We start from the raw sequence: 27228 nt of genomic DNA on the forward strand, positions 1-27228 counted from the left end.
AGCAGGCAGAGGGGGACCCTGTCCCCAAGGAGCCAGAAGATGCCAATGTCCCCAAGCAGGTAGTGGGACCCTGTCCCCAGGGAGCCAGAAGATGCCAATGTCCCCAAGCAGGCAGAGGAGGACCCTGTCCCCAAGGAGCCAGAAGATGCCAATGTCCCCAAGCAGGCAGAGGGGGACCCTGTCCCCAAGGAGCCAGAAGATGCCAATGTCCCCAAGCAGGCAGAGGAGGACCCTGTCCCCAGGGAGCCAGAAGATGCCGATGTCCCCAAGCAGGCAAAGGAGGACCCTGTCCCCAAGGAGCCAGAAGATGCCAATGTCCCCAAGCAGGTAGTGGGACCCTGTCCCCAGGGAGCCAGAAGATGCCAATGTTCCCAAGCAGGCAGAGGGGGACCCTGTCCCCAAGGAGCCAGAAGATGCCAATGTCCCCAAGCAGGTAGTGGGACCCTGTCCCCAGGGAGCCAGAAGATGCCGATGTCCCCAAGCAGGCAGAGGAGGACCCTGTCCCCAGGGAGCCAGAAGATGCCAATATCCCCAAGCAGGCAAAGGGGGACCCTGTCCCCAGGGAGCCAGAAGATGCCAATGTCCCCAAGCAGGTAGTGGGACCCTGTCCCCAGGGAGCCAGAAGATGTCGATGTCCCCAAGCAGGCAGAGGGGGACCCTGTCCCCAGGGAGCCAGAAGATGCCTGTGTCCCCGAGCAGGCAGAAGAGGCAGAAAGGGTTCCTGTCCCCAGGCAGGAGGAGCAAGCAGAGAGCAATGGTGTCCCCGAGCGGGCAGGAGGAGCAGGGGGGCTGGCAGTGAGCACAGGGTGGCTGGCGCACAGGGTGATGGCGCCCAAGGGTGGCAATGCTCCGTGGGGTGACGATGCCCCGAGGGGCAATGATGCCCTGTGGGGTAATGATGCCCTACGGGGTGCTGATGCCTTGTAGGATGACGATGCCCCCTGAGGTGACAATGCCCCACGGGGTGACAACAGCCCACAGGGTGATGATGTCCCATATAGTGGTGGTGTCTCCTGGAGTGACGATGTCTCCTGGAGTGATGATGCCCCTTGGGGTGACGATGCTTTGCAGGGTGACATCCCCACGGGGTGATGATGCCTTGCAGGGTGACATCCCCACGGGCTGACGATGCCCAAGGGATGGCGACGCCCCAAGGGCCATGTCCTGTGTGTCCATGTCCAGCTCTGCCCGATGTCCCCTCCGTGCCGGGGCAGAGCCAGCCCCATTCCCGAAGCTGGGTGCTCAGAAAGCCGGGTGCCACATGGCCGGTGCCGTGCGGTGTCCCCATGGGATTGTCCCTCCGCCGACAGCAGAGGATGGCGCCCGGGATCTGCCCGTCCCGGGGCAAATACTCCAGCTCCGGCTGCTGCTCCAATCCCACAGACACCCGCGCACCCACGGGTGGCCCAAGCCTGGCTGCTCCAAGCCACCGCAGGGACCCCCACCCCGGCCACCCCAGGAGCCGGGGCGAAGGGGAAGGTGCAGCACCCACTTGCCCGCCCGGCCTTTTTGGGGGTCATTTAGCATTTATTCAACTCAAGGCAAGGAACAAGGCAAGGGCTGGGGGGGGTGGGGAGCCATCGGCATGCCGCGGTGACGGTCACGGGGTCTGCCAGGAGCCTGTGGGACATGCGGGGACATTTTTTTTTTTTTTTTGCTGCCGGGGAGGGAGAAAACTAAACTCAAGAACTGACCGGCTCTGGTCCGTCAGTGGCGGGCGCGGAGGTGTCCTGTGTGGTCGTGCCCTTCGTCTTCTCCTCTTCCTCCTCCTCGGACCTGCGGCGGGGGGGTGGCCTGCTCAGTGTCCCCGGCAGAGCCTGGCACCCCCGAAACCCCCCTCCCAGCCAGCTTGTTGGGGAAACGCAACCGCGGTCCCGCAGGGAGCTGGGAATGGCCGCTCCTCTCCCATCCCCCCACCCCCCAGAGGGATGAAAGCCCCGGCGCGGCAGAGCTCGACCTTCACCCCTGCTCTTCACCCGCATCCATTTACTGCTCCGAAAGGGCAAATTGCTAAAAAAAAACCCTTAATGCTTTGAGAAGGGGGATGCTGGAAATGATGCTCAGGAGCTGGCTGGCCACCACAGGCTGCCCCTTGCCCGAGGTCACAGACTCACAGAATGGTGGGGGTCGGAAGGGCCCTCTGGAGATCATCCCCTCCAGCCCCCTGCCAGAGCAGGGTCACCCAGAGCAGGGGACACAGGAACGCGTCCAGGCGGGTTTGAATGTCTCCAGAGACGGAGACTCCCCCACCTCTCTGGGCAGCCTGTGCCAGGGCTCTGCCACCCTCACAGCAAAGAAGTTCCTCCTCGTGTCCAGATGGAACTTCCCGTGGTCAAGTTTGTGCCCGTTACCTCTTGTCCTGTCCCTGGGCACCACTGAGAAGAGCCTGGCCCCATCCTCCTGACACCCCCCCTTTCAGTATTTACAAGCCTTGATAAGGTCCCCCCTCAGCCGTCTTTTTTCCAGACTGAAGAGACCCAAATCTTCATCAGAGAGATGTTCCCGTCCCCTCAGCATCTTGGTAGCCCTTTGCTGTCCCCTCTCCAGCAGTTCCCTGTCCCTCTTGACCCGGGGAGCCCAGAACTGGACACAGCGCTCCAGCTGTGCCCTCCCCAGGGCAGAGCAGAGGGGGAGGATGACCTCCCTCCACCTGCTGGCCACACTTCTTGATGCCCCCCAGGATGCCATTGGCCTTCTTGGCCACAAGGGCCCATTGCTGGCTCATGGGCATCCCGTTGTCCCCCAGGACTCCCAGGTCTCTTCCCACCGAGCTGCTCTCCAGCAGGTCACCCCCAACCTGTCCTGGTGCGGGGGGTTATTCCTCCCCAGGTGCAGCACCCTGCGCTTGCCCTGGTTGAATTTCATAAGGTTCCTCTTTGCCCAGATCTCCAGCCTGTCCAGGTCTCTCTGGATGGCGGCACGGCCTTCTGGGGTGTCAGCCACCCCCCCCAAACTGTGTCATCAGGACACTTGCTGAGGGTGCGCTCTGTCCCCTCGTCCAGGTCATTGATGAATATATTGAACAGGACTGGAGATGGTGGCCCCGGGATGCCACCGGCCTCTCTTACCCGGCTTCCAGCTCTCCATCCAGATCCAGGCGGTAGTCGGGAGCCTCGGAACGCGTCACCCCATCCTGCGCCAGCCCCTCACGCAGCGTCCGCTCGCCCAGGAGCTCCAGCTGCCGGGAAAGGGGACGAAGGCGTTAGGTGCTGGTGGGGACGCAGGGTGGGGAAACTGAGGCAGGGCAAGCAGAGGGCGAGCCGGGATGGGCCGTGCCCATCCAGAGGCTGAGCCTTCCTCACCGTCGTCAGCTTCCTCAGGGCGGCGATGCGCTCCTCCCAGGTGGCCGAGGACTTCTCGAAGGCTTCGTGCCGCTTGAGCAGCTTCTCCACCGCGTCCACCGTCTGCCCGTAGTCGCTGCTGGCCAGGTAAGGCTCCTGCGCTATGAGCCACGACTCGGCCACCGAGGCGTCCCGGGAGAACTGGCACACCTCCAGCACTGCAGGGCAGGGACGGGCGGCGCTCAATCCCCTGCCACCGCCGCCACCACCCCCCTTCACCGGCCGAGCCACGGTGTGTGTCCCCCCACCCCAGCACCGCCGGCACACTCACACAGCCGCAGCCGCTCCCAGCGCTGCTCCCACATCTCCATCATGGCCTTCCTCTTCTCCACCAGCTCCACCAGCTTCGTCTTGATCTACGAGGGGACGCCGTCACGGGGTGGCCCCGGTGGCACCGTCCCCGCCGTCCCCCCGCCCCGTCCCCACTGCCCTCACCTCCGGCGAGTCCTGGTGCTTGCGCTGCAGAAGCTTCTTGCCCAGCTCAATGCAGGTGGTGAAGTTCTTGCTCCGGGCGTCCACCTCGGCCCTGATGCCCTGGTGGTACTTCATGAGCAGCTCCACCGAGGAGACGTCCCTGGGGACAGAGAGGTTAGTGGCATGGGTGCTGGCTCCCGGTAAACGGCACTGGGAGCCCGCCCGGGCGCAGCCGTACCTGGGTTTCTCCTGCGTCTCGATCTGCCGGACGGTGCTCTCCATCCAGGAGAGCAGATCCCGCGCCATGCTGAAGAAGCGATGCTTGTCAGCCGTGTCCACCAGCCGTGCCCGCCGCCCGCTGCACGCCTCCAGCAGCGCCCGCAGGGCTCGGGCCACCTCCTGCTCCTGCTCCTGGATGCCAGCCGCCTTCTCCCCGGCGTAGGCGGTCTGCAGGCGCGCCGCCGTCTCCCGAAACTGCTGCACCTGAGCCAGAGAACGTGGGGGATGCTGAGTATGGGTGATGGCAGCACCGGGCAGCCCCGCCGCCCCTCAGGGATGCATCCTCACCTGCGTCTCCAGCAGCTGGAGGTCGCGCTCGAAGGCGCTGTGCATGCGGTGGAAAGCCTCCACCGTGCCGGCGTCTTCACCCAGGTCCTGGGGCAGCTCCTGGCAGCGGGCGGCGATGAGGGCCAGCAGCTCGGCGCCGTCGTAGAAGTACTTGTGCAGGTCGTAGGAGGCGGCGAGGAGCTGCATGCGGGTGTCGATCAGCTCCAGGAGGTCGGCCCAGCTCTCGTTCAGCCCGTCCTTCCACTCGGCCATGGTGGCCGCCTCCACGTGCCCGGCGTCGATAAGGTCCTCGATTGTCAGGTTCACCCGGTCCACGCGTTCCTGCCCCACGCTGCCCGTCTCCCGTGCGAACTCCCGAAACTTCTCCCGCAGGAGCTGCAGGGGGGTGGGGGAGAGAGAAGAATCCAGTTTGCTCCCCGCCCCCCTAAAAACCACACGCCGGCACCACTGTGCCCACCCCGGCCCAGCATCCTCACCGTGACGTGGTCCAGGTCCTGCCCCATCTCCTGGGAGGAGGCGACCACGTCGCGCTCGGCGATCCACTGCTCCAGGTCCTCCACCTCCCGCTTCAGCTGGAAGAGGTGGGACATGTTCTCCAGGCGCCGGCGGCGCTCCTCGGCCGCCTCCTTCAGCCCGGCGTAGTGCTTGTCCACCTGGCCCTGCAGCCGGATGATCTGCTCCCTGCGTGGCCCCGGCACACAGACACCCCAGTTCTCACCCGGGAAAAGATGTCCCCGACCCATCCCTCTTGTCAACTAGGGGGGTTTTTTTTGGGGGAGGGACCCCACTCTGCGCTCCCCGTGTCCCTTGGCCACCACCTCCCTGCCACAGCCGGGGCAGTGCCACCCAGCCAGGGCAGGCAACGCCACCGGCGCTCCAGCCAAACCACCCCCCCACCCTGGTGCTGAGGGCATGGGGCCGCCCCGAGGGACGGGGGACACGCGGTGGTGGCACCTACCCCTCAGGGTGGCCGGCGGAGAGCAGCTGCTGAGCCCTCCCCGCCAGCTCCTTGATGGTTTGGCCATAGTCCTCGATGGACCGCTGCTGCCGCACGTGTCTCTTCAGCATCACCAAGCCGCTCTCCTCGTCCTGCGCCATGGCAGACACCAGTGCCCATCAGCACCCCGCGTGGCCATGGGACGGGGACGGGGGTCCGTCCCCAGTGCCCACCCTATGGGCACGTTCTGCCTCCATCCCATGCAGCGGGGAGCAATGGTGAGCTCAGTGGGGCATGGCATGGCATGGGGTGGGGTGGGGTGGCATGAGGTGGCATGGCTTGGTATGGCATGGGGTGGCATGGCATGGGGTGGGGCAGCATGGGGTAGCATGGCATTGGGTGACATGGTGTGGCATGGCATGGGGTGGGGTGGCGTGGCATGGCATGGGGTGGCATGGGACGGGGTGGCATGGGGTGGGGTGGCGTGGCATGGCATGGGGTGGCATGGCATGGCGTGGCGTGTAATGGCACGGCTTGGCACAGGAAGCATGGCACACAATGACATAGCAATGGTCAAGCATGGCATGGCACAGGATGACCTGGCATGGCACAGCGTGCCATGTAATGATGAGGCATGGCATGGGATGACCTATAATGGCATGGCATAGGGTGGCATGGCACAGCACATAATGGCACGGCCTAGCATGGGATGGTGTGTCATGGCATGGCATATGACGACGCAACATGGCATGGGATGGACGGTGTGCTATAGCACAGTGTGACATGGCATGACGTGCCATGCGCTGGCGTGGCATGGGGTGGATGCCATTTAATAATGGCACAGGATGGCACGGGGTGGCGTGTAACGGCACGGTACAGGGTGAGGTTTAGCAAAGAAGCTGGGAGGGCTGGAGCCCCTCTGCTGGGAGGATAAGGCTGAGAGAGCTGGGGGGGTTCAGCCTGGAGAAGAGAAGGCTCTGCGGAGACCTTCCAGCCCCTTCCAGTCCCTCAAGGGGCTCCAGGAAAGCTGGGGAGAGACTCTGGATCAGGGAGGGGAGCCGTGGGACGAGGGGGAAGGGTTTTCCACTGCAAGAGGGGAGATTTGGATGAGATCTGGGGAAGAAATTCTTGGCTGTGAGGGTGGTGAGCCCCTGGCCCAGGTTGCCCAGAGAAGCTGTGGCTGCCCCATCCCTGGAGGGGTTCAAGGGCAGGTTGGACGGGGCTTGGAGCAACCTGGGCTGGTGGGAGGTGTCCCTGCCCAGGGCAGGGGGTGGCACTGGGTGGCCTTTAAGGTCCCTTCCCGCCCAAACCATTCTATGACTCTATGTTTAACAGCACAGCGTGGCACGGTCCGGGTTGACACAGGATGTCCCATCACGGCACAGATCCCCCCCCAGGACACAGGGACACCCCAGGGAGCCACCCCTCACCTTCGGCTTCTCCTCAGCTCCCATGAAGAGCTCCTGCTCGCTGACCCAGGCCTCGGCCTCGCCGGCGTCCAGGTAGTACTGCTGCGCCTCGCCGGCCTCCCGCAGCCGCCGGTGCCGGGCGGCCACCTCCGCCTGCAGCGTCTCCCACAGCCCCTTCAGCTCCCGCACCCGCTTCTCCAGCTCCGGGCTTGGCTGGGCGCCGCTCACCGCCGCCTCCCCCCGGCTCAGCACCTCGGCCAGGCGGGGGGCATGGCCCCCCAGCTCCTTCTGCAGCGTCTGCCGGCGACACGGATGGTCACGGCCGGGCTCACCCGTGGGATGGGTGGCCCCAAGGGACCAGCCGGGGCGGCGGGTGCCACCGCTGCACCCGGGCTCACCTCGTTCCTCTTGGCCAGGCGCTGCACGCTCGGGAGGTCAGTGCCGTGCTCCGTCGACCTCGCCAGGGGCAGCCGCTCCTGCACCCACAGCTGCGGGCGGGAGAACCAGTTGAGCCCCACATGGCACCCACGGGTGCCCCCGGCTCGCCGGACCCTGCCACGGCGAGGATGCTCACCGTCTCATCCTCCAGATCCCGCCCGAGCTGGTACATGGCCTTGGCGGTTTCCAGCTCCTTCCTCCTCCTCTCCAGCGGCTCCAGCAGTTCGAGGAATCGCTGCCGGAGCCTCTGCTCGTGCCCGTCAGCGTCCGGCATGTCCCCGGCAGGGGGGGGACTCTGCCACTCCAGCTCCTCCAGCTCCTTCATACGTGCTCCCACTTGCTCTTCCAGTCTCTGGTGGGGAAAAGCCGCGCGAGCTGGGGGGCAGAGCTGGGCCGGTCACCCCCAAGGCACCATCCCGCCCCGTTTGGGGACATAACGTGGCACCTCAGACCCCAAACCAGGGGCAGCAAGCCCCTACCGAAAGGAAAAGGTGACGTGCCACCACCCCGCCACCCACCCAGCCGCTCGGCTGGCGGCGCCACCACCCACCTTCAACCTCTTCAGCAGCAGGTTGGTGGCGGTGAGGTCCTTGGCCTGCTCGGCGGCGCGCAGCTCCTCCTTCGCCCGCCCCAGCCAGCTCTCCAGCTCCTCGTAGCTCTGGGCGTACAGCGCCGAGCGATTGGCCTCGAAGAGCTGCCGGCCCTTCTCCTCGGCGGCGCCGCGCAGCGCGTCCCAGCGCCGGCGCAGCTCCTCCAGCCGCCGCGTCACCACCTCGCCGTACTGCGGCTTGCGGCTCGCCAGCTCCTTCCCTTCCTGCCAGCAACACCCAAGAGGTCGGTGGCCGCCACGGCGCGGCTCCACCCTGGCACAAGGACATCCCACCCAGCCGGGAGATTCCAGGCAGCGGTGCCGGCACCCACCGTCTCAATCTTCTCCAGCCAGCCCTGGTTGGATGCCAGCTCGGCCATGAACGCCTGGTGCTTCTGCCACTTGCTGTGGAGGCCGCGGGCTCCGCCGAAGGCGACGTCCTGTGCCGTCAGCATCTTCTCCTCCACCCAGGCGTCGAACTGCGGGAAAAGCGTGTCAAAGCTCGGCTGGTGGAGACCTCCCAGCGCCGCCGGCCGTGCCGTGTCCCTACCTCCCGGCAGCTCTGCAGGAAGGTCTGCAGCTCGTGGTTGTCTTGCAGCAAACCCGCCGCCTCCTCCGCCTTGGCCACGACGGCTCCGTGCCTGCCAGGGCAACCAGAGATGGGCGGCATTAGCCCCGCTGCCCGCCCACCGCCCGCCCACCCGCCGGCCCCTCGCCGCACTCACCGCTCCTGGAGGGCCTGGCACTTCTCGGCGATCTTCTCAGCAAAGATGTTGCCCTCGGCCACCAGCTTGGTGCCGCCGGCGACCACTTCAGGGACCTTCTCGGCGCTGCTCTCCATGCCGGCGCGGAACTCCTGGAAGCGGCGCAGGGCGGCAGCCGAGCCCTCCAGCGTGGCAGGCAGCTCCAGGTGTGCCAGCGTGTACTCCTGGTGGGGGGACACGGCAGGGAGGTCGGCACCTTTTTGGGGTGGCCCATGAGCCACGGAACCACTCCCCGCCCCGAGACCCACCTCGGTCACCCACCTGGTTGGCGAGGAGGATCTCCGCCTGCTTGGCGTCGCGGAGGAACTCCTGGAAGCTGCGGCACTGGGTGAGGAAGCGGTGCCGGGTCTCCGCCATCCTGCCCAGGGCGGCCCAGCCCACCTCCACGCCGCGCAGACGCTGCCGCAGCCCCTCGTACTGCGGGTCCTCCTGCTCCCCCACCACCCTCTCCCCTGCCTCCACCAAGGCGGTGAAGGCGGCCGCGTGCTCTTCCGCGTCTCGCCGGGCGGCCTCGTGGCCCTGCAGCAGCTCCTCCGCCTCTGACAAAGACGCCGGCATGTCGTCGGTGGCCGCCACGGCTTTCTGAGCACCGAAGAGCCAAGCTTGGAAGTCATCCAGGTCCTGCAAAAAGCTCCGGAGCTGCCCGGCTTCCCCCATGGAGGCTGCCCGCTCTCTCAGAGCCTCCTGCAGCTCTTCCCAGGCGGCTGTCGCCGCCGCCAGCCGCTCAGCCACCTCCCCGGCCACCTCGGGCCGTTCCTCGGCCAGGCGGTCGGCCTGGGAACGCAGGGCGGCCAGGCGGTCCTTGGCGACCGCCAACTCCCGCTCGATGCCGTAGAGCTTGCGTTGGGTGGCCAGGATGCCCGCCAGGTCCCGTCCCAGCTCGGCGGTGGCTTTGACCACCTGGGCTTTGCCCTGCAGCCATTGCCGGGTCTCCTGGCACTCCAGACGGTAGTTGAGGAGGCGCAGAGCCGAGCCCACCGCCCGGCCACGCTGGGCCGCCAGCTCCCTGAACCGGTCCCACCTGCGGGAGGGAGGGGGGTGACGGCGGGGGGATGCGGATGGCGGTGACCCGGCATCGCCCACTCGCCCCGGCGTCGCCCGCCGCCGTTACCTCTCATTGAGCTGCTCCTGGCACTGCCGCACCTGGGGGCTGCGGGGGTGCCCGCTGGCCAGCAGGCCATCGGCTGCCTGGTTGACGGCGGCGATCTGGGAAGCCACGGTGGCCATCTCCTGCTCCAGCCCATCCATCCTGTGGGGACGGCCAGGCTGAGAACGGGCCACACTTCAGGACACAGCACGGCTGCGCCGCCACCCGCCGGAGCCCCTACCTGTGCTGCGCCACGTCCAGGTCCTCCAGCGCCTGAGGGACCTCCGGCTGCCCCAGCCAGGTCTCCTTGGCCCCCATCCAGAGGTGGCAGGCGTCGCTCTCCCCGAAAACGGTGTAGAGGTCGAGGGCGTCCTGCAGCTGCCGGCCCCGCCGCTCGGCCAGGGCGGCCACCTCGGCGTGCAGCTCCCGCAGGGCCGCCAGCCGGCTCTGCGCCTCGGGGCTGGCTTGCAGCTCCGGGGGGAAGCCCTCGACTTGTCGGGTCAACCCTTCCAGCTGCTCCTGGGCGGCCGCCAACTCCTCCAGCAGCTCCTGGTGCTGCCGCAGCAAGGCGCGGGTGCGGGACTCATCCTGCCCCAGCTCCTGGCTGCCCGCCCGCCGCCGAGCGTCCCGCAGTCCCTCCGCCAGCTCCTCCGCCTCCGCCTGGAACTGGAAGAAGCCCTCGGCCTCCCGTAAGCCGCGCCGGCGGAAAGCCGCCAGCTCCTCCAGTTGCCCCCACAACCCCTTCACCACCGCCCCCCGCTCCCGCAGCTGCGCCGCCCCCGGCCCCGCCAGCCCCTTGCCCGCCGCCAGCGCCCGCTCCAGCCGCTCGCCCCGGCTCCGCAACTCGGCCTCGAAGGCGGCGTGGCGGCGCTGGAGCACCAGGACACCCGGCAGGTCCTTCCCGAAATCCAGGGAGGAGTAGAGCTGCTCCTGCTCCTTGATCCAGCCTTCCGCCTCATCCAGCTCCCACAGGCAGGTCCAGAGGGACCGGGATTGCTCCAGCAAGGCTCTCCTCCGGGCCGCCAGCGCCTGCAGCTCCCGACGGCACATCTCCAGGTGGCTCACGCGATCCCGGATGACTTTGGGATCGCAGGGACGGTAGCCTGGTCGGGAAACATGGTGGGCGCCCATCAGCGGGGCGTCCCGGCTTCCCCCAGCCGTGCCGCGGTCCCGGTGCGTCCCGGCGCACCTACCCTCGGCGTCGGCGAAGCGTAGGGCAGCGGCGCTGATGGCGCGTGTCTTCTCTGCCTGCAGGGCCATGTCCCGCTCCAGCAGCCGGTGGGTCTGCAGCAGCTCCTCCGCCTCCAGAAGGTGCTTCCCGGATTCCGGCGATGCCAACTGCACCTGCAGGAGAGTCCCAGCCGTCACCCACCACCAGCTCCGGCAGACGGCACCCACCGACACCCAAAAGCCGCCGCCAGCACCCCAGCATCTCATCTGCCTCTCCAGGTGGGTCCCACCAACGTTTTGCCTGGTGGGACTGAGGCACCCCACCCGTGGTGGCACCCCACGGCTCACCTTGACCTCATCCATCCAGTCGATGCTGTGGAGCATCTCCTGGAAGAGGTGCTGCAGGGCGAGGTTCATCTCCAGGCGCTGGCGCCGGGCAGCCAGCAGCTCCAGGAGCTGCTCCCAGAGCCGCAGGATGTTGTCCTTGCGCGCCTTGATGCGCTGGATGTCGTGGTAGCCCTCCACCTCCAGCTCCTTTGCCACCGCCTCGATGGCCTGCACCCGCTCCTTGTAGGCGGCCGTGTCTGTCTCGATGGCCTCGTGCTTCTTCTTGGCCGCCTCCACCGCCGACAGGTCCTGGCCAAAGTTGTCCTGCCCCAACACAAAGCCCACGGTGAGGGTCCGGCAGGGCACCCTGGTCCCCAGGTGTGTGTCCCCTGTCTCACCTGGGCCACCAGGCGCTGGTTCTCGCTCAGCCACGCCTCCCGCATGGCCGCTTTGCGGTCGAAGCGCCGTGCCAGCTGCTCCAGCTTCTCCTGCCGGATGAGCTCGTTGCGCAGCGCCAGCTCCCGCTCGTGCTCCGCTTTCTCCAGCTGCTCCCAGGCCTGGGGGAAGGTGGCACCGGACATGGGTGGCATCTGTGTCCCATGTCCCCCCACCCACCCATGTCTTGGTCTGCTGGTGAACCCCAATGTGACCCACTGGTGAAGAAGCATGGCTACAGGAACCCAACCTGCCCTGGGATGGACATGACCTGCCCCTGGATGGACCCAGTGTGTCCTGGGATGGACTTGAACTGCCCCAGGAGATGAACCCAACTGACCCCCAAGAGATGGCCCCAACCTGCCCCCAAGAGATGGCCCAAACATACCCCAAGAGATGGACCCAACCTGCCCCCAAGAGATGGACGCAACCTGCCCCCAAGAGATGGCCCAAACATACCCCAAGAGATGGACCCAACCTGCCCCCAAGAGATGAACCCAACCTGCCCCCAACAGATGGACACAACCTGCCCCCAAGAAATGGACCTGGCTTGCTCTAGAACAGACCCAGTCTGCCCTGAGATGGACCTGAACTGCCCTGGGATGGATCTGGAATTGCCCTGGGATGGACCTGACTTGCCCCAAGATGGACCCGACTTGCCCCAGGACATCCCTGACCTGCCCCAGGACATCTTGGGGAGCAAAGCCCCCTGGGATACCAGGGGAAGAGCTGCCCCCAGGTCACAGGGTGCCACGGGAGCAGCCACGTGTCCCCGCGGCACGGCGCACGGCCGGGCTGTCAGGATGGGCCCCGTACCCGGTTGATGTCGGAGACCAGGCGGCCCTCGTGCGGGGTGTAGACGCGCTGGTTGTTGGCTCGCATCCGCGACTGGATGGTGAAGAGCAGCACCTCCAGGTTGCCCTTCTCCTGAAACCTGCCCCGGAGAGAGCTCAGCTCGGGGCACCCATGGGTGCTCACCACCACCGCGCGGGCACGGGAGGGGGCTCGGGGGCGCTTACTTGGGGGGCTTCTCCACGGTGCGGTAGGTGCTGAAGGCTTGCAGCTGGTGCTGCACCCCGGCCAGCGAGTTGGCGAAGCTGCGGCTGTTGAGGGAGGCGATGGTCTGCTCGATCCAGGTGAGCAGGTCGGAGGCCAGCCCCCCATAGCCCTCGATCATCCGCTCCGTCTCCTTGGCGTGCTCGATGACCTGTGGCGGGGATGGCGGTGAGCACCGGGTGCCAGCACCCTGGCAGAACCCTCCCCCCCACCAGCCCCAATGCCATTCCCTACCTTGCCCAGACGCCTGCCTTCCACCTCCAGCACCTTCATCTTGGAGAAGTAGTGGTAGAAGGCCACCACATAGGTGATGATGGACTTCTCGTCGGGGTTCTCCGTGAAGACATCTGCCCGGCGTGAGCGAGAGGCGTCAGTTCTGACCCAACCTCTGCATCACCCCAGGGGCAATGGGCCACCACAGCCTTGTGAGGTCCCCGCCTTGTTCCCACCCAGACCCTTCTTCCATGGGGTGGAAGCCTCTCTGTCCCTCCAGGGGGCCTGGGCACATCCCAGGGTGTAATGGGGAAACTGAGGCAGGAGGGTGGGCAGCGGCAGCCTCACCTTCAGGGTCGAGGAGTGGGGTGATGCCCAGGTGCCGCTCTGCCACGCTGAAGGCGTGCTCCAGGTTGTGTCGGGCATTGGATTTGGTCAGGTTTTGGAAGTCAACCAGCTCGGGCCTGGGGACAGACAGCATGAGACAGCCGTCACACAACCATGTGTCACCCCCTGTGTCACTGCCACCCCGGTGGCACCACCGTGCTGCCTACCTGTGCCGGTGGATGAGGGCATTGAAGGCCAGTCCGTCCTTCCAGCTGGAGGTGAAGTTGGTGACATTCACGTGGGGGTACCTGCGATGGGGACAGGGCATCACCGTCACCCTCCGGGCACCCCCAGACCCCGTTGCGGTGAGCTGTGGGTCCCACCACCTACCCTGCCGTCTTCATCTGGCACCAGAGCAGCAGCGCGTCCCTGGCGGAGCGCGTCTCCCGGCCCTCCTGCGTCTGCACGATGATGTCCTGGATCTGGGGACAGAAGGACATCCCCGGTTGGAAGAGCACATATGTGGAGGAGGGCTCCCGCTTGGCAACAAGCCACTGAGGGGTGCCCCCCACCCAGCCAGCCCCACCTGGAAGCGGAGGATGATGGTCCAGATGAGGCCGAGGACAAGGCGGTGGTTGCCATCCACGATGTCGTGGGAGCCCATGTTCTCCAGGTGGACCCGCTGCTCCTTCAGGAACTGCAGCGCCTTATCCACGTTCTCCAGGCAGTGGATCCTCATCCTGCCCTTGGTGGGCTTGGGCTGGGGCACGACAGAGCTCAGCACCCTCCTCTCCAGGCTGAGTACCCCCACCCCTGCCTGGGGACACCACCGCTGCCACCCCAACCCTGGTGGAGCCTTGCTCAGCGCCAAGGTCAACAGCCTTGGTGGAGCATCAGAGGTCTTGGGGCATGGCATGGCATGGCACGGTATGGCATGGCATGGCATGGCATGGGTCCCAGGGTCCTCAAGTGGATGGGAGACCTACCAGAAGCTCTCCTGACAGCACCTCCAGCAGCTTGATGAGCACCCGCCCGTCCCGAAGGTCCATGTAGAGGTCGGAGATGCGGCAGGTGACGCGAGCCAAGTGCGAATTCACCCACTTGGTGAAGGTTTTCTTCTGCACGGCCTCCCGTTCGTCTGCAACGAGAGTGGGCACGCTGGCACCGGTGGCAGGGCCAACCTGGGGAGGCAGGACCGAGGTGGGACCCCAGACCCCGTCCCTGACCTGCCAGAGCTTTGATGCGGGAGCGCTCGAAGAGGCGCGCCGAGCTGTTGTCGTTGTCCAGCTCATCGTCGGAGGCGTCCCAGCGGACGTTGATGCGGCTGTACTGCTGCTGCAGCTCCAGCTGCTCGTAGTCGTTCGCCGAGGTCATGGTCCCGGCGTCCCCCGGCCGGCTGGCCGTCGGCTACCGGCGAGAAGCCCCTGGAGGAGGAGAGCGGGGGCATCGGCATGGCGGCGGCCGCTCGCCGGCCCCACCGCCCGCGGGGATTTACGGCGCTGAGCCCGGTTAAGCAGCTCAGAAGGATTTAGCCTCGCCTCCACCCAGGTGTTGGGGGGCACCTGGGTGCTGCACCCCCCGGGGGCTCCCCCCGCCAGCACGGACCCCTCTGCCAGACCGTGCTGGTGGCTACCTAACGGTGCCGCCTCCCCACCCGGGTCCTGCCAGCCCACCCCATGTCCCCAGGGGTGTCCCCCCCCCAACCCCAAACTCTAACTCTGGGTGCCCCTCCGGGCGCTGCTGGCACCCACCCTGACGCCTGCGCCGTGGAGGGGCTTTGCCGGCACCCGCGGCCGAAAGTGGGTGACAGCTGCCGGTCGGGATGGGGGGGCCACCCGCCCCCGGGGACATTTGAGACACAGATAGGACATGGCCGGTATCTAAAAATGCCTGCGAGCAGCTGTCGGTGGCAGGGAGGAGGCGGTTGGGGCACCCAAGGGGTGCGGGGAGCCAGCCTGGGGGGTCCCCATGGCCAGCACCCCCTCCTGGCACCCTGGAGCCACTGGGAGCCCGTGGCTGTGGGTGCAGGGGGGGGAACCCCCGAACCCCTGGTGTCCCCATGAGCGGTGACACCCCCGGGGACCCCCGCGCAGGTGACGGTGGCAGAGCTTTATCAGGGCCGGCAGGGCTGGGCTGTGCCCCGGCTCCGCACCCTAATCGCCCCCGCGCAGGCAGGGCCGGGGCCGGCCGCTTGCACGCCAGAGCGTGCCGCAGCATGCAAGGGCAGGCAGGAGCGTGGCAAGAGCGTGCAAGGGCATGAATGAGCGTGCAAAAGGATGCACGTGTGAGCAAGGGCACGCAGGAGTGTGCCAGAGCGTGCAAGAGTGTGCATGCACGAACAAGTACATGTAGGAACATGCCAGAGCGTGCAAGGGCATGCAGGAGCGTGTAAAAGGACGCACGTGTGAGCAAGGGCACGCAGGAGCGTGCCAGAGCGTGCAAGGGCATGAATGAGCGTGCAAAAGGATGCACATGTGAGCAAGGGCACGCAGAAGTGTGCTAGAGCGTGCAAGAGCGTGCATCTGTGAGCAAGAACATGCAGGAGCGTGCCGGAGCGTGCAAGGAGATGAAGGAGCGTGCAAAAGGATGCACGTGTGAGCAAGGACGTGCAGGAGCGTGCCGGAGCGTGCAAGGAGATGCCGGAGCATGTAAAAGGATGCATGTGTGAGCAAGGACGTGCAGAAGCGCGCCAGAGCACGCAAGGACATGGACAAGCGTGCAAAAGGATGCACGTGTGAGCAAGAACATGCAGAAGCGTGCTAGAGCGTGCATGTGTGAGGAAGGACATGCAGGAGCGTGCCAGAGCGTGCATGCATGAACGAGGACGTGTAGAAGTGTGCCAGAGCATGCACACGCGAGCAAGGCCATGCAGGAACGTGCATGTGTGAGCAAGGACATGCAGGAGCGTGCCAGAGCATGCAAGGCCATGAAGGAGCATGTAAAAGGTTGCACGTGTGAGCAGGAACATGCAGGAGCGTGCCAGAGCGTGCGATAGTGTGCATGCATGAACAAGAACACGCAGGAGCGTGCAAAAGCACGCACGTGCGAGCAAGGGCACGCGGGAGCATGCCGGAGCATGCAAGAGTGCGCATGCATGAACAAGGACACGCGGGAGTGTGCAGGTGCGAGCAAGGACACGTGAACGCGTGCAAGAAGGCAGAGGAGAGCGTGCAAGGCCAGGCCGGCGTGTGTCGGAGCGCATGGGAGCGGGGCCCGCAGCCCCCCCGAGTGGCTCCATGCTGCTGCCAGCCCTCCCATCCCGCGGCCAAAACCCCAGGGGAAGCCCAACTTGGGGACCCCAACACCGCAGGAGCTGCAGCCGGGCCGCCCGGGCACCATGAGGTGTGCTGAGTTGTGTCGGGTCTCTGCGGCGCTGCCGTCCTGGTGGGAGACCTCGGTCCTGGCCGTGCCTCCCCCACACCATCACCGCAACAACGAGGAGGAGGAGGAGGAGGAGGAGAAGGAGGAGGAGAAGGAGGAGAAGGAGGAGGAGGAGATCGCGCCGAAGCGAGCCACAGCGGGGCCCAAGGGAGCCGCCAGCGTGCATTTCGAGCGCGGGTGCTCACCGACCCTTTAAATCTCCCTCTGCCGCACCGGCGCCTTCCAAACCGCCCCGTTTGGCGGAGCCACATCGCCGCCGGCACCCGCCACCCCGGCATTGCCATTTCCCCGGCTCAGCGAGAGGAAAGCCGGGAATGCCGGGGTGCCGGCCCCGCTGCGAGCATCCTGCGGCCGGAGCCAGGGCAGCGTCGCCTTCCCCCCGGCCGGCGGCTCGACGCCGTGAATCAGCACTTCCCGGCGAGGGGCTGGCACCGTGCCTCTGCCAAGGTCCCCCCTGCACCCCAAGGGTGGCCGGGGCAGCGCTTCGGCACCTGCCACCCACGGCACCCTCGAGTCACTTCCCCCCGCCACCGTGGTGTGCTGCCGGAACACCGGTTGCCGGCGTACGGGAGCTCACCGGGATCCCCCAAAACACCCCAAAACAGCTGCCCCATCACCTCCGCCTGCAGCCTGGCATGTCCCTGGGGTGCCCACTGCCCGGCATGGCTTTGCTTCACCAATTAGCGCTTTTATTCCTCATCTCCACCAAACCAGCGGTCGGCCACGCTCCCGGTGTGGCCGGGAAGGGGCTGGAGGTGGGGGGCATCCCCGCGGCCCCCCGATAGCCGCCTGCCTCCCAGGCGCACGGCCAGGGCCGGGAGCAGATGGCCCCGCTCGGCACGGCCGCTTGGCATGGCACAGGGTCGCTGGGCACGGCACGGCACAGCTCCGTCAGCTCCGGCCACCCCTCCCCGGCCACGGCAGGCAAAGGTTTGGGTTTCCCCAAGGCCAGAGGAATGGGTGCGGATGCCGGCCGTGCCAGGACTGTCCCATGTCACCTAACCCGCCGGCGCCACGCACACGTGCTGACACTCCACAGACATTTTTGGCTATAAATAGGCCTCCCCCTGCGCACGGCGCGGGCCGAGCCCCACTCCCTTCTTCGGAGCTGCCCCCCTGGCGCCTCCTCACCCACCCCAAAATCACCAGCCGGGGGCTTAAAAACACCCGACAACTCCAAAACACTCCTCGGGGGGCCATGATGGCACCCACCAGGGGTGCGGGGGTCGCCTTCACCTGCCACCCCCTCAAATGACTGAACCCAAGGGGGCGAAGGGCACCGCCATCCCCTGGCTCCGGCAGCCGGAGATTTGCGAAGGCAAAAGCCTCCCTGAAACGGGAGCTGGGAAATCGGCCCCGGCTGCTCCCCGACTTATTGGGGTGCGGGGTAGAAGTTCCCCCGGCCCACGAGCATCCTCCCGCCGCCGCGCCGGGACGAGGGGGGCCAAGGGCACAGCGGCCAGAAAACTCTTCCCAATAACACCAGTTTCCCCAGTCGCTAAAAACTGGTGGTCGAAGCGGGCTGGGCGATGCGCCTCCGGAGCCAGCTCGCCCACCGCGTCCCGCCGGCACATGTTTGGGGGTGACAGGAGCACCCGGGAGCGGCGCGGGGACCCCGCCCGGGGCTGGCACCGCCGGGGAAAGCGTCCCCAGGGTGTCCCCAGAAAGTCACGGCCGCTCGCCCGCCCCGTCCTTCCCGGCAAGCCGCACGTCCCCGGCGGGGACAGCAGCCCCGGGGGACACGGGGTGACATCGGGACACCCCCCCCCCTCCCCTCCGCCTCAAGGAAAACGGGGTGCTGACCCCCCTCCGCCCCCCCCCCCAAACTTTAGTCCGTGCCCGTAACTCCCCCCCACCCTCCCCGGGGGACCGTGCCCGGTGGCTCGGGGCTGTCCCCCAAACCCGGTGTCCCCGGGGCGGCGGGTCCCGCTGTCCCCCTCTTCTCCCCGGGGAGCGGCGCCTCCCGGTGCCTCCGGTCCCCTCCCGCTCCCCCCCATCCCCCCCGCTATACACCGACACCCCCGGAGGCGGCGCATCCCGGTACCCGCCGGCGGTGCCCGGGGCGACCGCGGCTCTCACCTGCGCGGGGCGGCGGGCGAACGAGCGGCGGCGGCGGCGGCGGGCCCGGGGCCGGAGCCGGGACCGGAGCGGGGCGGGGGGAGCGGAGCCGCCCTTCGCGGCGATATAAATAACATTATCTGTGCGCGCAGGGACATTCCTGCCCGGGGCCAGCGGCGCTGCCCGGCCCAGATAGCCCCGCTCCCCCCCGGGAGGGCCGGGCGGAGGCGGGCGGGGACGGGCCGCCCGCCCCGCAATGCAGCACAGCGGCCCCCCCCGGCCGCCGCCGCCACCGGCACCGGCCGAACGGCGCAGCCACCCGCCGCCACGGCCGGGGGGTCCCCGACCGGCCCCGCTGCACCCTCCCGGGGAGCCCCCGCTGGCCCACGGTACCTCCCGCTAGCCCCGCTGCCTTCCCCCCCCTCCCACCCCGCTAGCCCCCGGTACCTCCCGCTAGTCCCGCCGCTCCTCCCGCTGGCCCCCGGTAACTCGGGCTGGCCCCGGTGCCCCCCCCCCCCCCGCCCCGTGAGTCCCCGCTGGCCCCCGATAACTCGGGCTGGCCCCGCTGACCGCCCCTGGCGAGCCCCCGCTGGCCCCCCGGTACCTCCAGCTGTCCCCCCCCGCCCCCCCCCCCCCCAGGGAGTCCCCGCTGGCCCCCGATAACTCATGCTGGCCCCGCTGGCCCCCTCGGAGAGCCCCCGCTGCCCTCCGGAACCTCCCGGTGGCCCCGGTGCTCTCCCCCCCGGCGAGCCCCCGCTGGTCCCCGGAACCTCCCGCTAGCCCCGCTCCCGCACCCCCGCTAGCCCCAAGCACCTCCCGCTAGCCCTGGTGCCCTCCCTGCTAGCCCCCGGTAACTCGGGCTGGCCCAGATGCTCGTCCCAGCCAGCCCTCGGTACCTCCCGCTGGCCCCACTGCCCCCCACGCCGGCGAGCCCCCGCTGGCCTCCGATAACCCGGGTTGGCCACCGTGCCCCTCCCTGCAGCGAGTCCCTGCTCGCTCCCAGTAACTCGGGCTGGCCTCACTGCCCGCCCCAGCGAGCCCCCCCCATCCAGCCCCGCTGTCCCCCAGCTAGCCCAGGGTACACCTCAGGTGGTCCTGAGAGTCCTCCTACTAGCCCTGGGCATCCCCCAGTCAGGCTGGCGTGTCCCCCAGGTAGCCCAGCCTGTGACCCGCTCAAGTGTCCCCAGCTGTCCCCGAGTACCCCTGGCTAGTTCCAGGCACTCCTGGCTAGCCCTTAGGGTCCCCCAGCTAGTCTCAGGCATTCCCCAGCTAGCCCTGGGTGTCCCCCACTAGCCCTGGGGGTGTCCCCAGCTAGTCACAGGCATTCCTCACTGCCCCTGGATGTTTTCCAGCTAGTCCCAGGCACCTCCCAGCTAGACCTGGGTATCCCCCCGTAGTCCTGGGTGTCCTCCAGCTAGTCCCAGGCATCCCCCAACTACCCCTGGGTGTCTTCCAGCTAGTCCCAGGCACCTCCCAGCTAGCCCTGGTTATCCCCCAGTAGTCCTGGGTGTCCTCCAGCTAGTCCCAGGCACCTCCCAGCTAGCCCTGGTTATCCCCCAGTAGTCCTGGGTGTCCTCCAGCTAGTCCCAGGCACCTCCCAGCTAGACCTGGGTATCCCCAGCTAGCCCTGGGTATCCCTCGCTAGCCCTGGGTATCCTCCAGCTAGTCCCAGGCACCTCCTAGCTATCCCTGGGTATCCCCCACTAGTCCTGGGTGTCCTCCAGCTAGCCCCAGGCACCTCCCAGCTAGCCCTGGGTATCCCCAGCTAGCCCTGGGTATCCCTCGCTAGCCCTGGGTGTCCTCTAGCTAGTCCCAGGCACCTCCTAGCTATCCCTGGGTATCCCCCACTAGTCCTGGGTGTCCTCCAGCTAGCCCCAGTCATCCCCCAGCTAGCCCTGGGTGTCCCCCAGCTAGCCCCAGGCACTCCACAGATACCGCCAGGCATCCCCCACTAGCTCAGGTGTCCCCCAGCTTGCCCTAAGTACCCTTGCTAGCCCTGAATGCCCCCAGCTAGCCCAGCCCCCCCCCTCCACTAGCCCTGCTTGCCCCCCCCCACCCCACCCCGGGGGGCTCCAGTGAGGGCTCGGGGGGAAGAACCGGGCGAGCACAGCCCGGCCCGGGCCCGCCTCGCCTTATCTCGGCCCCCGCCGGGGAGCCCGGGGCTGGGGGCTACCGTTAGCCACGCCCCCTCAGCGATAGCCACGCCCCCTCAGCGATAGCCACGCCCCTCGCAGTTAGCTCCGCCCCAGCCAATAGCCCAGCCCCCTAGCCGTTAGCCCCGCCCTCCCCACAGAAACCCACCTCCCTCTGCCCCGCCCCGCCCATAGACACCCAATCAACTCTCAAATCCCCGCCCACAAAGGCGTGTCCATCACCAAACTCCACGCCCCCCAAAATCCCCGCCCCGCCCATAGGCACCCAATCAACTGACAAAGCCCCGCCCACGAATACGCGTCAATCACCCAAAACCACGCCCACATGCGCTAAGCCCCGCCCCGCGGCGGAAGTCTCGCGAGATCTGCGTGGCGGCGGCGTCGGGATGTGCGGGGGCTGCGTGGGCACTGAGTACCCGGAGCGGGTAGGCCGCGCCGGGTCGGGGGGGACCCGGGCCGGGAGGGGCCCGGTACCGGCCCCGGTGCCAGCTCCGTGCTGCCGTCTCTAGGGCACCACCTGCCTGGAAGGCGGCTCCTTCCTCCTCAATTTCGTGGGATGCGCGCAGTGCGGCCGCCGGGACTTCGTGCTGCTCAGCAACCGCGCCGCCGGCCTGCACGGCGGGGACGAGATCGTCACCTACGACCGTGCGACGGGGAAGGGGGGACACACACGGCGGGGGGGGGGGGAATCTTTGGGGTCTGCGGGTGCTGGAGGGGTCGGGGGGGGGGAGGGGAGGCTGGGGCTTGGTGGGGGAAGCTTCAGGGAGGGTTAATTGGGGGGGGAGATTTGGGGGCCTGGTACTGGGGGAGGGACTGGGGGGGTGATTGATGTTCTTGGGGGGGCAGCGGCTGGGGAGTTGATGCTGTAGAGGGGGAAATTTGGGGGTCCAGTACTCGGGGGGGGGGGTTGTGTAATTGATACTTTGGGGAGGGCATGGGCTGGGGAGTTGATGCCCAGGCGAGGGGAAGATTTGGGAGTCTGGTACTGGGGGGGCTGGGGGGGTGATTGATGCTCTTGCGGGGGCAGGGCCTGGGGAGTTGATGCCCCGGGGGGGGGAGATTTGGGGGCCTGGTACTGGGGGTGGCTGGGGGGTGTCCCTTCAGGCATCGTCTGTGTCCCCTCAGCCCCGTCACCTGCTGTCCCCTGTGTCCCCTCAGCCCTTGTCTGTGTCCCCTCAGCCCCTTCACCCGCTCTCCTCTGTGTCCTCCCAGCCCCTGCTGTCCCCTGGTCCCCTCAGCCATCATCTGTGTCCCCTCAGCCATTGTTTGTGTCCCTTCAGCCCCTTCACCTGCTGTCCCCTGTGTCCCCTCAGCCTCTTCACCCACTGTTGTCTGTGTCCCCTCAGTCCCTGCTGTCCTCTGTGTCCCCTCAGCCATCGTCTGTGTCCCCTCAGCCCCTTCACCCGCTCTCCTCTGTGTCCTCCCAGCCCCTGCTGTTCCCTGGTCCCCTCAGCCATCATCTGTGTCCCCTCAGCCCCTTCACCCGCTGTCGTCTGTGTCCCCTCAGTCCCTGCTGTCCTCTGTGTCCCCTCAGCCATCATCTGTGTCCCCTCAGCCCCTTCACCCGCTCTCCTCTGTGTCCTCCCAGCCCCTGCTGTCCCCTGGTCCCCTCAGCCATCATCTGTGTCCCCTCAGCCATCATCTGTGTCCCCTCAGCCATCGTCTGTGTCCCCTCAGCCCCTTCACCAGCTGTCGCCTGTGTCCCCTCAGCCCCCGCTCTCTTCTGTGTCCCCTCAGGCATCGTCTGTGTCCCCTCAGCCCCTTCACCCGCTGTCCCCTGTGTCCCCTCAGCCCTTGTCTGTGTCCCCTCAGCCCCTTCACCCGCTCTCCTCTGTGTCCTCCCAGCCCCTGCTGTCCCCTGGTCCCCTCAGCCATCATCTGTGTCCCCTCAGCCATCGTTTGTGTCCCTTCAGCCCCTTCACCTGCTGTCCCCTGTGTCCCCTCAGCCCCTTCACCCGCTGTCGTCTGTGTCCCCTCAGTCCCTGCTGTCCTCTGTGTCCCCTCAGCCATTGTCTGTGTCCCCTCAGCTCCTTCACCCGCTCTCCTCTGTGTCCTCTCAGCCCCTGCTGTCCCCTGGTCCCCTCAGCCATCATCTGTGTCCCCTCAGCCATCGTCTCTGTCCCCTCAGCCCCTTCACCCGCTGTCGTCTGTGTCCCCTCAGTCCCTGCTGTCCTCTGTGTCCCCTCAGCCATCATCTGTGTCCCCTCAGCCCCTTCACCAGCTGTTGCCTGTGTCCCCTCAGCCCTCGCTCTCCTCTGTGTCCCCTCAGGCATCATCTATGTCCCCTCAGCCCCTTTACCTGCTGTCCCCTGTGTCCCCTCAGCCCCTTCACCCGCTCTCCTCTCTCCTCCGCAGACCTGTGCAAGAACTGCCACCACTTGATTGCGCGCCATGAGTACACCTTCAGCGTGGTGGACGACTACCAGGTACGCCCAGGGCAGGGGCTTGTCCCACCCCCCCCCTCCCCAGCCCCTCTGCGGCTCCGGGGACATCCTAAACCGAGCCCTGGGATGTCCTTTTGCCAGCGGGTTCCCTGCCATGGGCAGCCGAGCTGACTTTCGTCTGCCCTGGCTCAGAGCTGAGCCGTGGCACCGGCCTCCAAGATTTCAGAGCCACATCCCTGCGTTCGGGGCTACCTGGAGCCCCCTGGCACTAGCCCCTGCTTGGTGGGGGGTAGCCCAGCTCACCTCTCGTGGCCCAGAGCAGGGAAACGTGGCTGCGTGGTGTGTGTGGGGGGGCACGGCCCTCCCAGCCCTCCTCCCTGGCACATTTCCTATGCAGCAGCTAAAGGCCGGAAAATGGGCTCGGGGGGAGCCGGTGGGGGTGGAAACGAGATCCGACCCCCCCAGGTCTGATTGCAGTTGAGGATCAGGTGCCGGCTCCGGCTCCAGTTTCCCTGCCTGTACCCGGAGTGGGGCTGTGGCAGAGCGCGGTTATGGCAGCCCCCCCCCCCTCCTCGTCTCCTGTCCCGCCGCAGGAGTACACCATGCTGTGCCTGCTCTGCGGCCGCGCCGAGGACTCCGTCAGCATCCTCCCCGACGACCCGCGCCAGATGACCCCGCTCTTCTGAAACCGGTTCGTATCCCCGGCACCAAGCCCTGGGTGCCCCAGGACCTCCCTCCCCCTGGTGCCGGGGGGGCAGACAATGCTGTCCCTTACACCCTTCTCTTCTCCAAACCTCCAGCCTGGACGTGGCGGACGCCCGACGCCGGATGCTCCCATGTGCCCGGGGGTGGCTCAGCCGTGCCCGCTGCCCTGTGGCTCCCATCCCGGCTGCAGGGACGGGTTGGAGCATGGCGGCCCGACCCCGCCTTGTGCTGAAGACATGAAGGGGAGGGGGGCCCAGCACATCGTCACCCCCAAAACGGGTCCGAAAGGATGCCGGCCCCGTCCTGCCTCAGGAGCCCGTGTGTGTGGGGCAATAAATGTGATGTGTCGCAGCTCGGTGGTGCGGGCAGGAGCACTTTGGGGTGGGTTTCACCCTCCCTGGGCCCCCCATAGCTATTGAAGGGTGTTGGGGCCCAACACGGGGATCGGGGGGGGGCTTTTTCCCTTCCCGGGAACCTGTGGGATTTCCTCCTCCCCCCATAGTGGATCTGGCCCTTCCCAGCACCCCGGCGCTCATCCCGCTCCCTGGCGCTCTCCCAAACCCTGCTGAGAAGTGGCTTAATTATTTTCGCTCCCCCAGGGGCTGCGTGAAACTCGTGTGGGGGGGTCACTGCCTTCCCCCCCTCCACCCCCCCGGGGCCCTGTTTCCCTGGGGTGTGTAACCCAGCCCTGCCCCGCCAGGGGACACGTGTTTTCTCGGACGGGAAGGAGCCGGGTGCCAAAAAAATCCCTCCCTTGGGGTGGGGTGCTGCTGTTGGCACCCAGCCCCAGCGACACCTGCGGGGAGCTGGGTGCCGCCGGCCTGGCACCGCTCCATCCCTGCGCCACCGTTTTCCTGGATCCAGCGCCCCACGGCTCGTCCCCGGCACAAAACTCTGCCCCCGCCTCCCCGCCACAAACCACGCGGACGCGGGCACGCTCCCTCCGGCTCGTTTATTGCCACCAGCCCGCGCCGCCCCCGTGGCTCCATCCCTCTGCCCCCATCGAGCCCCCTCCCCGTGGCGGTTTCGGAGGGGGCTGTCACCTGGCAGAGAGGTGGAGCCATCCTGGGGGGGCTGCGGCCGGTGTTGGGGGGACACACTGGAGCCGGCCCTACTTGGCCAGCTTGAGGAGCCGCTGGATGTCGGGCTCCAGCTGGGCGGTGGGCATTCGGGCGCTGTAACGCCGGAAAGGTTCCCCTTCGGGACCCACCAGGAACTTTTCGAAGTTCCAGGAGATGTCGGAACGCCGGACGGGGCTCCAGGTGATGAAACGGGGCTCGGTCATCAGGTGTTCCGCCTCGTCGGCCGGCGCCGGCAAGTGAGCCTTCAGGTAGGCGAAAACGGGGTGGGTGTCCTGCCCGTTCACCTGGCACTTCTGGAAGAGGGTGAAGTTGGGCTCGAAGCCGCCCCCCGGGCGGACGTGCTTCAGGCTGCTGAGAATCTCCTCGTTGGTGCCGTTCTCCTGTGGCGGGGAAGGAAAAAAAATGGGGCCGCGCTGCGTTTTTTACCCCCCCCCCCCGCCACCCCCCTTTTCCTTCTCGCTGGCACCGCGGGTGACTTACCTGGTAGCCAAATTGGTTGCAGGGGAAGCCCAGCACCACCAGGCGCCGGGGGTAGCGGGCTTGCAGCATGTTGAGCTGGGTGTAATCCCGCAGGGTGGTGCCTCAGAGGGACGCCACGTTCTCGATGAGGACCACGCGGCCCCGGAAGACGTTGAAGTCCACCTTCTCCCCCTGCAAGGAGGTGGCGCTCAGGTCGTAGAAGGACTTGGCGATGGGGACGGTCATGGCTGCGGGCGCTCGTCTGCTTCTCCTGCCCGCCCGTCGGTGCACCTTAAGGGCTGCCCGGCGCCCACGTGACGGGCCGGCTTCAAAGGTCTCCTGGCATCGCCATGACTTGGCAGAAACCGGAGCCGTCCCACCCATCCCACCCCTCGGCACCCTGGGGAGGGCGCGGGTGGCGCGGGGCCAAGGTGACGCTCCTACCTGCCTCAATAATTCATGGCGCGGCGCGATGGCTCTGCCCCGCGAGGTGTGGGGCTCCGTGCTGTCCCCCAGGGCTGGGAGCAGCAGGGGGAGTCGGGGGAATAACGGGATTCCGGGAGCCGGGGTGAGGTGGAGCCGAAGGGGTGCTCCTGCGCATCTCCTTCCCTGGGGCTCCCCACAGCCTCCTGTGCTCGCCATCCCAGTGCCCACCAGTACTGGTGGCCCCACTGGTGCCAGTGCCAGCATCCAGCCTGGGACCCATCTGCTATGGTGCCCACCATCGTCCTGGTGCCCACCCATACCGGTGCCTGGCAAAATCCCAGTACCCGGCACCATCCTGGTGCCCGCCACCTTCCTGGTGCACACCCATTGCAGTACCCGCCACCACCATCATGCCAGTGCCCACCACCATCCAGGTGTTTGCCACCATCCCAGTGCCCAGCCACCACCTTCGTCCCAGTGTCCACCACCATCCAGGTGTTTGCCACCATCCCAGTGCCCAGCCACCACCTTCGTCCCAGTGTCCACCACCATCCCAGTGCCCACCACCCCCTTCATCCTAGTGCCCACCACCATCCCAGTGCCCACCACCACCTTCATCCCAGTGTCCACCACCATCCAGGTGTTTGCCACCATCCCAGTGCCCAGCCACCACCTTCATCCCAGTGTCCACCACCATCCAGGTTTTTGCCACCATCCCAGTGCCCAGCCACCACCTTCACCCCAGTGTCCACCACCATCCAGGTGTTTGCCACCATCCCAGTGCCCACCACCACCTTCGTCCCAGTGCCCACCACCATCCCAGTGCCCTCTACCACCCCAGAGCCCTCCACCACCCCAGAGCCCTCCACCACCCCAGAGCCCTCCACCATCTTCATCCCAGTGCCCACCACCATCCCAATGCCCACCACAACCTTCATCCCAGTGCCCGCCCATCCCAGTGCCCACCCATCCTGATGCCCACCCGTCCCAGTGCCCACCACCAATGTGTGTGACCGCGGTGGCCCTGTCCCTGCCGGGGCCAGCTCCCGGGGTGGTGGGCACGCTGCCCCATGGGCCCCGTCCCCCACCCTGGAAAGGGGACACCGTCCCCGCGGCCCCGGAGCACCCTCAATTATTGATACCCGCTCAGGTTGCGGGGGCCGGGCGCCGCCGCGGTGGCCGCCCCGCGGTGCCGGGGGGGACTCTGCTGGGACACGGCCATGGTGGCACCGTGCCACCATGCCCGCAGTCGTGTGCCCCCCCCCCCCCCGCCCCGCCCCATGGCAGCGCACGAGCCACCGGCCACCTCCAGCATCACCTTTATTCTGCAAACCGTGTGTGTGTAAAACCGGGGCGGGGGGGGGGGGGCGCGGGGGGGGGTGTGAATGTCCCGTGGGCACAGGGTGGGCACAGAGCACCCGCAACACCCCCCCCCCCCACACACACACCCCCCGCACGGGTGCCAGGGTGGGGGGCACCCCCCACAACCCCTGCCCGCCCGCCCCC

General features: G+C 67.3%; 3 protein-coding genes across 4 annotated transcripts in view; 1 reads left to right on the top strand and 2 right to left on the bottom strand.

The window, feature by feature from the left end:
- SPTB (spectrin beta, erythrocytic) overlaps positions 1-18732 on the bottom strand; it is a 22198-nt gene extending 3466 nt beyond the window's left edge. Inside the window, exons 1-32 of the mRNA XM_063333362.1 lie at positions 18535-18732; positions 14301-14498; positions 14061-14212; positions 13661-13834; positions 13465-13556; positions 13302-13382; positions 13096-13211; positions 12769-12881; positions 12498-12685; positions 12295-12412; positions 11442-11600; positions 11065-11367; positions 10740-10890; positions 9788-10649; positions 9571-9708; positions 8721-9480; positions 8421-8623; positions 8246-8336; positions 8028-8174; positions 7657-7920; positions 7243-7458; positions 7067-7156; positions 6690-6965; positions 5281-5411; positions 4799-5003; positions 4323-4697; positions 3994-4238; positions 3777-3915; positions 3613-3697; positions 3303-3499; positions 3069-3178; positions 1695-1776 (exon numbers count right to left, since the gene is read on the bottom strand). Of these exons, the coding sequence (XP_063189432.1) occupies positions 1695-1776; positions 3069-3178; positions 3303-3499; positions 3613-3697; positions 3777-3915; positions 3994-4238; positions 4323-4697; positions 4799-5003; positions 5281-5411; positions 6690-6965; positions 7067-7156; positions 7243-7458; positions 7657-7920; positions 8028-8174; positions 8246-8336; positions 8421-8623; positions 8721-9480; positions 9571-9708; positions 9788-10649; positions 10740-10890; positions 11065-11367; positions 11442-11600; positions 12295-12412; positions 12498-12685; positions 12769-12881; positions 13096-13211; positions 13302-13382; positions 13465-13556; positions 13661-13834; positions 14061-14212; positions 14301-14448 (6411 nt within the window). The 5' untranslated portion in view covers positions 14449-14498; positions 18535-18732. The remainder of the gene's footprint in view (positions 1-1694; positions 1777-3068; positions 3179-3302; positions 3500-3612; positions 3698-3776; positions 3916-3993; positions 4239-4322; positions 4698-4798; positions 5004-5280; positions 5412-6689; positions 6966-7066; positions 7157-7242; positions 7459-7656; positions 7921-8027; positions 8175-8245; positions 8337-8420; positions 8624-8720; positions 9481-9570; positions 9709-9787; positions 10650-10739; positions 10891-11064; positions 11368-11441; positions 11601-12294; positions 12413-12497; positions 12686-12768; positions 12882-13095; positions 13212-13301; positions 13383-13464; positions 13557-13660; positions 13835-14060; positions 14213-14300; positions 14499-18534) is intronic.
- A 2232-nt stretch (positions 18733-20964) lies between these two features.
- CHURC1 (churchill domain containing 1) lies at positions 20965-24106 on the top strand. 2 transcript variants are annotated; one of them, XM_063333465.1, is made up of 5 exons: positions 20965-21091; positions 21176-21311; positions 23022-23092; positions 23644-23741; positions 23851-24106. In XM_063333465.1, the coding sequence occupies exons 1-4, from the start codon at positions 21053-21055 to the stop codon at positions 23734-23736; spliced, it is 339 nt and encodes a 112-aa protein (XP_063189535.1). In that variant the 5' UTR covers positions 20965-21052; the 3' UTR covers positions 23737-23741; positions 23851-24106. The 2 variants fall into 2 exon arrangements, with proteins under 2 accessions (XP_063189535.1, XP_063189536.1); XM_063333466.1 differs by lacking the exon at positions 23851-24106 and having other exon boundaries at positions 23516-23649.
- A 356-nt stretch (positions 24107-24462) lies between these two features.
- On the bottom strand, positions 24463-26205 carry GPX2 (glutathione peroxidase 2). Its single transcript, XM_063333426.1, has 2 exons — positions 25318-26205; positions 24463-25217 (listed from the first exon to the last, which is right to left on the bottom strand). The coding sequence occupies exons 1-2, from the start codon at positions 26074-26076 to the stop codon at positions 24867-24869; spliced, it is 1110 nt and encodes a 369-aa protein (XP_063189496.1). The 5' UTR covers positions 26077-26205; the 3' UTR covers positions 24463-24866.
- Positions 26206-27228: the final 1023 nt, after the last annotated feature.

The sequence above is a fragment of the Chroicocephalus ridibundus genome, chromosome 4 (genome assembly GCF_963924245.1).
Source record: "Chroicocephalus ridibundus chromosome 4, bChrRid1.1, whole genome shotgun sequence".
NCBI classification, from domain to species: domain Eukaryota; kingdom Metazoa; phylum Chordata; class Aves; order Charadriiformes; family Laridae; genus Chroicocephalus; species Chroicocephalus ridibundus.